Source organism: Temnothorax curvispinosus, unplaced genomic scaffold (genome assembly GCF_003070985.1).
Source record: "Temnothorax curvispinosus isolate PA1 unplaced genomic scaffold, ASM307098v1 QBEX01011171.1, whole genome shotgun sequence".
NCBI classification, from domain to species: Eukaryota; Metazoa; Arthropoda; class Insecta; order Hymenoptera; family Formicidae; genus Temnothorax; species Temnothorax curvispinosus.
Window position 1 is genome coordinate 1 of NW_020220951.1, and position 9,967 is coordinate 9,967.

At 41.5% G+C, this 9,967-nt stretch overlaps 1 protein-coding gene across 1 annotated transcript; it reads left to right on the plus strand.

Annotated features, from left to right (window-relative positions):
• The first annotated feature begins 122 nt into the window (after positions 1-122).
• On the plus strand, positions 123-1,328 carry LOC112461233. Its single transcript, XM_025026400.1, has 4 exons — positions 123-266; positions 480-599; positions 653-770; positions 1,060-1,328. The coding sequence occupies exons 1-4, from the start codon at positions 123-125 to the stop codon at positions 1,326-1,328; spliced, it is 651 nt and encodes a 216-aa protein (XP_024882168.1).
• The last annotated feature ends 8,639 nt before the right edge of the window (positions 1,329-9,967 follow it).

Below are 9,967 nucleotides of genomic sequence, written 5' to 3' on the forward strand. Positions count from 1 at the left end.
AGAGAGAGAGAGAGAGAGAGAGAGAGAGAGAGAGAGAGAGAGAGAGACCGGGTGAGAAAGATACTGCTCTAGCGAGACGAATATATTTACGGATTCCTATTCTGTATAATACACACAAAGCCATGGATTTCTTTGACACGCGGTATTTCAAGATTAACAAGTTCTTTCTATCTTTCACCGGCCTGTGGCCGCATCAAAAACCTTTTATGAAACTTTTAACTCGATCGTTCGCTATATTTGGCTTTACGACAATGTTAGTGCCGCAGGTAATTCGCTGAATAACAGTGATATTAGAGTTAACGAATCTAAAGAGATCGAAAATATAAATCAAGTTCTAAAAGTTTAACATATACTAATTCAAATAATTGTCATGCTCTTTCTGTGTCACAGAAGCAATCGTCTACCGCGAGTTTACGCTTAAATCCGAGTATTTGTGAAATATAATTACAATGCGCCATAAATTCATTATTAATTACCAGATTGCATATATACTCAGGCAAGCGGATGATCTGGATAACACGTTCGAACTGATGCCACTTCTAACTGGCACAGTGATATGTATTACAAGAATCATCAGTATAACACGCAATTCCGGAATGGTAAGCATGATCGTCGCATTTGATCGGCTTATTTTAAATAAGCGTTGCTTCAGCTTAAGGTGCTTCTACAACATATGCAGGACGACTGGAACAATCTACTGTCGGATGAAGAAACGCAAATTTTAATGTTTTATGCTGAAAAGAGTCGAAAGCTTACGTTGGCGTATTCAAGTACGAATTCACTGGCAAATGTCGCTTAAGGATTATCGTCAGATAGTTTGATATCCTTGATGAATTACAATAAAAAGAAACATATATTTTAAAAATATGTATCTTATATATGCAAAAATGAAAGAAAAACTTGGATATAAATATATGATAAATATATCGCAAATATATAATCGCTAGCTTCAGTAAATTTATAGTTACTAGAAATAGTTATTTATCTAATTGCTTTGTGCATCTTCTTATTTAGAAAGAAAAGAAAAGGAATGTAATTTATTCCTCTTTTTCTATTTAGTTTGCATATGCGGATTTATATTCTGCTTCGCTTCGCTACCTCTTGCTGGACCTATATTGGACATAATCTCACCCCTGAATGAAACAAGACCGAGAAAATTGCCACAGCTTGCGGATTTTATCGTTCTCGATCAGGAAAAGCATTATTACACGCTTTTGCTGATCTTATATCTCGATTACATTTTGTGTGTTTCGGTCGTGATAGCTACCGATACTTTGTACGTTTTCCTGGTGGAGCATATTTGTGGAATGTATGACATACTGTGGTGAGGATTGATTGATATCAATCTGATTAAAATGCAGTTAATTAATATAATTTAGTTAACATAATCATACGCGGAGAAAAAAATTTACTAATATATATATATAGTTTAACTGTTGCAGCACTTTTCGTTAATAGTTATTATATTGATAGCAGAAAGATTAATTTAAAAAATTAATTTTTTTTACTGAAATAACTTTATTCTAGTAACAAACTAATTTTATTTTTTTTTCTTTCTATTCTCTCTAATTTTGTTAATTCTGTTGCAACAGTAAAATACATTTGCTTGACTGTTTGTTTTAACAGCAAATTAACATGTTTCTGTAAACAAATTTAAGCATCAAAATTTTTCTATTTTGCTAGCAAAACAAATTTTATTGTAATATCAAACAGTTATTATAGTAAAATTTGTTTGTTTTCACATCAAATATACAATAGATAGCAATAGATTGTTGCGATAAACTTTGCTGCAACAACTAAATTATTTTATTGTGTGTAAAATTTACTCGTAAAAAATAAAGGTCGAACTCCTATTTAGAAGAGGCAGCTTCAGTGGCCTTGACCTTGACATATGTTGTCAAGATTATGACCCTGAACAACATTCAAAAGGTTTTAGCCGTCGCTCGTTGTTTATTAAAAAAAAAAAAAAAATTAATAAATGTAACTGAGAAATATAATTAACAGTTTGCGTCAATTCTAAGAGAAGTAATTTGCTGATATGTGTGTTGTCACAATTTTTTCACTCCCGCAGCGGTCCGGGGCGTGTGACGGATTAAAAGGATAAAGGAGAGCGGGATGATAGGCCTCTTCGGTGATTCTCTCGCACCTCCGGCACTCCACAAAACGATTCTAATGTTGGGCGCCAGACGCGTGAATCCGCGTCCGCAAAATTGCGAAAAACCAAAACGAGACGCAAGACGAAATGTGTGGATGTGCGAGGAATCGGCTAGCTCGACCTAATAGCGGGGCGGGGTTGATGAAGGGCGGCGCGATATCCGGCGGGGTGACACGTAAATCAGTAACGCAATCCGCTAACAATCAAGAGTAATATTTATTGTGCAGTAACTCTCAAGAAAATAATAATGAATGCCCATTCGGCTTTAGTTAAACACAAAAAAAAAATCAAGTAAATAGTAGCTGACACGGGCGTCCGAATTTAATGAACAGAAATGGTAGCAACGCTAGAAAGGACGCTAGAAATTACGGAGTCTCACTTTTATTTAATATAAACGCGCGGAAGGCGCTTTTCTCGAACAACGAATAATAACAATAGAAAACTCAGCTCGCCAATAGTATGGAATATCGGCCAAAGAGACGACCGAACTTGAAATAATCGGAGTAACGCAAAATTTTAGAGTCGCTATGAAGTGATATTTAATGTGAAATATCGCGAAATAATGGTGCGTCACGCTCGAAGCGCGTGAACACCGTATCCAGACCGTACGGGAATTCCGTCGCCAAGTTATCGAAATTTCCGCAATCAACTCTGACCGGGCGCAACAAGGAGGCGCCGAGGCATTCGACAAGATAAAGAATACTATAACTAACGCAAAATACGGGGTTATCGCGAGTAATAATGAAACGCCATCGGAATCAAAGCAAATAATATCTAAACGCACGAAGCGCCTAAACGCAGAGAATATCCTAACGCGAGTAAGAGCCTAACCTATTTGATCAGTTAACGCAAACGATTTCCTACCGAAATTAACAACACAATCGACATCCCAACGCAAGGATTCGATCGGCACGAACACTATTTCAACGCAAATGCTTGCACGCAAGGAACCTTCTGACGCGAGGGATATTGTAACGCCATTAACATCGGAACGCAATCACACCAACGCGAGTAATCTCCTGGCACAATCGGTACCGCGGAGAATCTACGCGTCCTCACTCAAACCTCACCTCACGCAATTAAACCAACGCAAATTATATTCTGACGCACTTCATATCTCGTGCGGAATCTAAGGCCCGACCGAGCAAATTACGACGCACCGGGTAACGCGCGGTCGTGAACGCGACCCTGGTAACCAGTTTGCTAGTTCAGATGCGTCCCGAAGAAGTGCTCAAGAAATCAGTCCAGAATTGCGACAAAAGTGCATAATATCTGTGATTGAACGAGTACTTACTGTACTATTGCAGTAGTCTGCTGTAAGAAGCTACTGTGAAATTATCTTTTGAGTACAGATCCAACCGGCAGAAACGTGAAAAGAACGTGCAAGCATCTGCCCGTGAGAAAAAGAGCAGTCGAGTGTGCTAAACGCTTGAAACATATTTGCAGCAAAATTTCACAAGTGTATGTCACTTAAATTGTTGTTTTTGCCGTACAGATCCGACCGGCAGAAACGTGAAAAAAACGTGCAAGCATCTGCCCGTGAGAAAAAGAGCAGTCGAGTGTGCTAGACTCTTGAAACATATTTGCAGCAAAATTTCACAAGTGTACAATGTCGCTTAAATTGTTGTTTTTGCCGTATAGATCCGAGTGACAGAAATGCGAAAAAAGCGTGCCAGCATCTGCCTGTCAGAAAAAGAACAGTCGAGCGCGCTAAACTCCCAGAGCACAAAATATTTATAAAATATTTATAAAATATTTATAAAAAAGATTTAAATATTTTGAAAATATATACATTGAATATTTTGTAAATATTATAATGTCCGGAAAATGAAAGTATCTAAAAGATTATAATAAATATTTTAAAATAAAGTGTAAATAATTATCATCAATATTATTAAAGTTGTTTTTAATTTATGTTATAAATATTTATAAAAATAATTACTGGTAAGTTAAGTGAAGATTGTAAAACTGTTATAGCTTCGTGCTGTGAGATGTAGGCCATACGGTCCATTTTGGCGTTACGAATTTCGAAAAATGTTTGATTGATAAATCAGACGGTATATTCTGCCAAAATAACAAAGATAACGCTCTCAATAACGATAAATAAAAAAAAAACAAGGCAAATGAAAGCTCGTTCGCGACGATAGACGGGCGACAGTAATAAAATATTACAAATTGAATAAAATATATATAATAAAGTAAACGTTTCGGTCCTTGATTTGGACCCTCCTCAGTACATATAGCTGGTCGAGTGAAATGCAGTGGTCACAAGTAGTCAAAAATGCCGCGTAATACTTATTGTATTACGCGGAGAGATGGTGTCGTATATCTTATCAATTTGACTGTCAGGTAACTCTTGTGATCATTTTTTAAGGTATGACTATATATATTTGTTTAATTTATTTCTTTTTATGGAATTAAGGTAACAGTAGTCACGTTGAGGATACGAGATCCACACTCTCATAATCGGAGAGCGGAAAAACTGCATTTTTGACTACTTGTGACCACTGCATTTAACTCGACCAGCTATATGTACTGAGGAGGGTCTAAACCAAGGACCAAAACGTTTACTTTATTATATATATTTTATTCAATTTGTAATATTTTATTACTGTCGCCCGTCCATCGTCGCGAACGAGCTCTCATTTGCCTTGTTTTGTTTATTTCTGCCAAAATTATTTGTATTTCTGCTGCTCTACTTCTTTACGCAAGCATCTGCCGTAATTCTTGTTGAATTTTGCTGTATGTGCTAGTTTGCAACGATGCCGCTAGGCGGCGCGTAATGGTAAAACTAACTTGCAAGTAAATTTGAGTTGGGATCTAATATAAGCAGGCCTCCGGCGAAGCGCGAAGCAAAATCATGACATTCGCGACAATCTTCGCCAGCAATACAACGCAAGACTTACCCAACACCACTGCGGTGCTATAAATATAAAAAATATTTTTGTAAATTATTTTAATCTTTCTAAAAAATATTTTAAAAATATTTTGTGCTGTATGGGTAGCAGTAGACGCTGCTACAAATCTGGCGCGATTATGTTGCACTGCGATTTGCACAAGCATCTGCCGCATTTCTTGCACTATTCTGCTATATGTAAATGCATACACATATCTTCCACAATTCTGTTGCACTACGACGAGAGCAAGTTTCTGTCAACAGAAAAATAGTCATAGTTGGAAATAGAAAACGCATGATCTGCCCGAAAGTTAGTGCACGACTTTTCGTGCAGTTTACAGCAGAATTGCAAAGGAATGGTTACCAGGGGAAGGTCGCGAGAAATGGCGTATTTGCGATCTCGAAGTCATGGTTAACGCGCCTACCTTGATCTCCAGAGGCTCGCTATCACGTCCTTATCACGATTCCGCGGCCACGATACCATCCCGAGGCCCTTCGCTCTCGCTGTCGATCGCAATTTTACACTCGGTCTCAAGGAACCGTACGCGTCGCGGTATTACAAGCGTTTTCTCAAGCGCGCACCGGAGGGCGGCGTCGTGGCTTTACATTTCGGTACTACCTGCGGGCAACCTCACCGGTGTAACGCCTTCTCCTGGAGCTCCTGCTCGTGCCAACAATCGTGGTACTCAAGACTAATTCCAGATTCGGCCGGCTATCGCGGATCTTACTTTACGCGTTCGGACTCGCCGACGGACGACCAGAGACCAGGACCCCTATTCTGTAACTCGTAACGACAGGTCGGTATCGTTACGTTGTCGTTGCGCAGGTATACTATATGGAAAAAAAGCTGCGCAACAACGACATAACGATACCGACACTGTCGTTAGAGTTACAGAATAGAGGTCCAGAGAGTGTCTCGCTAAATCCGCTCGATTGCGGAATCGATGTGGCACCCCCTCCTTTAGAGGCGCGCCGACCAATCGGGAGCGAGCTTGCAAGCTCGCGCGATATCTCAAGGCAGGATCGTCGCAAGGGGATCCTTGGGGGCGCGCAACGGTCCCTCGGCGGCGTAGCGACTCCTTTAATTTATCTCTGGGCAACGGACTGGGCTTCGTTCTTGCCGGTGTGCCTCCGGTTTGATCTCGGGGCGGTGGCCAGCCACCCCGCGGGCCGGTATTCCGTGGAGGCAAATTGCTGAGGCCGGGTTTTTTCCAGGCGCCTGGGGCCCCGCTATCGGCGGCCTCGTTTATTGCTGCCTTACGCGCCGCACGCCTGCCACGTTGCTCTCGCCGACCGCAATCTCAATAATTTCCACTCTCGCTACCCCTCCTCGGTCCTTGGTCCTCCCGGACCCTTGCGTTACCGGTACTCCCTCGAAAATTCGCCGCGGTGTGGGTGACGCGCCGCGCGTATTAAAATTACATAAAAATAAAATAAAGAATTAAATTGCGGAAACGATATGAATATTCGGCTCCTGGAGATCTCGTCGTCGCCTCTCTGGCTCGTCCCTGGGCGCGAAATTTCGCGCCTTGTGACGGCGGCGCCGGCGGGGCGCTGCCACGATGCGGCGGGCCGCAACGTCATAGGGTGCGTTCGGTTTGGACGCTCACGCGCTGTAAGCGCTCACGCTTATAAGCGCTGTTTTCAATCGTTCGATTTGGTATCTGAGCACTTACACAATAGTAAGAAATGTCGTTCGTTTTGGCAATGTAAGCGACTATGAGCACGTCAAAATGGCAGACGATAGGTTATTGTGTGTTATATTTGCGCAAATAATAACATTATTAAAATTACACAGGCACACAAAAAAACAAAATGAACGCGTGGTCGCCACGCGCGTTAGAAGTGAAACTTCTGAAGGCAAGGCTTTGCCATAACTTTTCTGAAATTAAATAAGTAAATTCGATTTTGCGACTCGAAGACGCGTCACGAAAATTCGATCAGGCGTACGGCACTGGCGAGACGGATATAATGAAAACTGCGTGTAACACTATATTTTCGAGTTGCGGGCGGCTTGGAGTGATTAATTCCGTTGCATTGTTTTTGTATTAATTTCAGAAAAGTTATGGCAAAGCCTTGCCTTCAGAAGTTTCACTTCTAACGCGCGTGGCGACTACGCGTTCATTTTTTTTTATGTGCCTGTGAAATTATTATTCGATGAGAAAGAATATTTAATTTTTAAAATAAACCCTTTTTTAGAATAAAGCGAGCAAGATTTAATTTTATTCTACAAATTTTAAAACCTAAATTACTAAGATCAAAATCAGGACGTAAAACAATATCACCTGAAAAACAATTATTTATCGCTATATGGAAAATGGCCACCCCAGATTCATATTGGTATGTTATTAATATTATTATTACACATTGTTGTTTCAATTTTTAAATCAAATAAAGGGAAGTAAGAGAGGCAATCAGATCCACGCGCGGTAATTAATGCGCAATCAAAATAAGTTAATAATAAAATATATGTTTGGCGTATATATTAGATGTTCGCGTCATCATTATCTGTTTTACATATTAGCCGATAAGTTGCGCGTATAATTAACGTACAAATTCGTAATTCGAGACTCGCGCGAGACGTTGGCGGATCGCGATAGATAGCAACCCTCGCGCGACTCACCCGACTCGTGCTGGCCGCCCACGGGCGGCCCGCAATTATTTGGAACGATGAGTACTCGCTCCGGCCGCAATTCGCAGGTGCGTGAGCCGAGGAGTACTGTGAGAGGATTCGCCGTTCAAACGTGGACTCGACAACACACACGTTTTGTTCTCGCACTGTTCGGAGTTGATCGAGTGAACTCGCACTTTCGGAGCTCGACAAGTCGTCTCAGTAATCTCGGGCCTTGCGTGCTTGCCTCTTGCACATGTGCCTGCTATATCGCCTGCTTGCCCGTATTGCACGTTTTGTCTGCCTGCCTGCTGCGGCACGTGAGTGCCTGCACATCCTAGCCTGCTGCACGCCTTCCGCTCTCCATCACCACAGGGAGGACCGGACGCCACGAGGCTACCACGAGAACATCGGGCAACGACACGGTGAGTCGCTTTTTTGTTTGCTATCTCGCTTTATTCGCCTAATTAAAATTGTGAGGGGATTGCCCCTCTGGTCCTTCGAACCACGAAATCTCATTAACCAATCGCAAATCCGGGGCGATTGACACCCCCCCGAGCAATATATATATTATCGTTAATACAAATTCGGACGTTTCGACACTTTTTTGTGTCATCTTCAGAGCGTAAAAATAAAAATAATACATGAAAATTTTAGACGATAAATTACAGTCAATCGCGATAAAATGAGTCAATCAGTAGAAAAGCGCAGTCAAATCAATAAAAAAAAATGCATACGAATGTTTGGTAGTCTGTCAGGATATGCCAATATGCAAATGCTCCGAATCGATCGCATCTTCGACGTTTACTCTCACGTTGGAAGACCAGGTAGAAAGGAGAGATTCGATTGTCCTTTCTAAACCGTAAATCGGAGTCGCAATATGTTAAAAACGCAATGTATCAGTATTAACATTACAATCACAATATCTTACTTACGGAGCATTACAGACCAATAAGTCGCAGTGTTAAAATGTACCTGTCGCTCTGACATGTCGTGAGTGAGTGAAGCGTTGGTAGAAATTGGAAGGTTAACATAATAAAAGCGGTGTATACATGTGTTAGGACCAGTTTCACAAGTGTCGGTTAACTTTTAATCTTAGATTAACTCACTCTTCGTCTTTTTCTAAGGGGGACGTTAGAAGGAGGCGAAGAGTGAGTTAATCTAAGATTAAAAGTTAACCGACACTTGGGCGGCGGTGTGGTCTAGTGGTAGAGCGCCAGACTCGTAATCTGAGGAACCAGGTTCGAGTCCACTAGAGCCATGAATCATGGAAAAGTTTTTTCCGAAAAAACCGCGCCCCTCCGTGCAGATGCGGAGAAAACTGGGCTCCGTCTTTCGGAAGAGACGTTAAACCGTTGGTCCAAAGTAGGAAAATAGGAAACAGTAAGGTAGTAGGATGAATTAGAGGTTAGGGTTGGGTACGTCCCTTCAAAAACGCCCTTTAAGGCCCCTTGGGGTATATAAAGTAAAATTCTTTATCTTTTTTTTTTTAAGTTAACCGACACTTGTGAAACAGGGTCTTAATGGTGGGGATAAAAATTCACAACGAATAACTCTAAATTTTTTAAACAGAACAATTTAAGAACATAACAAGGGATCTGAAAGTGAGATTATCGTATAATCATCATCATCATCATCAATGGCGCTACAGCTCAAGTCGAGCCTTGACCTCCACAAGTCGTCTCTTCCAGCTATCTTGGCTCCCCGCTGCTCTCCTCCAGTTCTTAATCCCTAGGAGTGCGTCGGAGTCTCTTCCAACGCTATCCTCCCATCTCAGACGTGGCTTGCCCACGCATCTTCTTCCTACCGGTTTTCCCTCTAGTATTTTCTTGGGGACTCTGGCTGGTGGCATGCGTTGCACGTGTCCCGCCCATTGCAGTCGTTGTATTCTTACATATGCTGAGAGCTTGATTTCCCCATAGAGTTGGTATAGCTCATGGTTATACCGCGCTTTCCGTACTTCTTCCTCTCTTACCGGCCCAAAGATCCTGCGGAGTATTTTCCTCTCGAAGCGGTCCAGCGTGTCTGCAGATTTGTTTGTAATGCTCCACGATTCACATCCATACGTTACCACCGTACGGAGTATTGTTTTGTACATTCTTATTTTTGTTTTCCGGTGGATACTTCTGGACCTGAAGAGCGGCCATAATGTAAAATACATTCTGTTTGCCGCCGTGACCCTTCTCATTATTTCCACTATCTCGTTGTTGTTCTTGTTTAGATTGGAACCCAGGTATACAAACTCATCCACTGTTTCAAATTTGTGTGTGCCGATCGTGACGCTTTGGCCTAGTCTTTTTCTGGG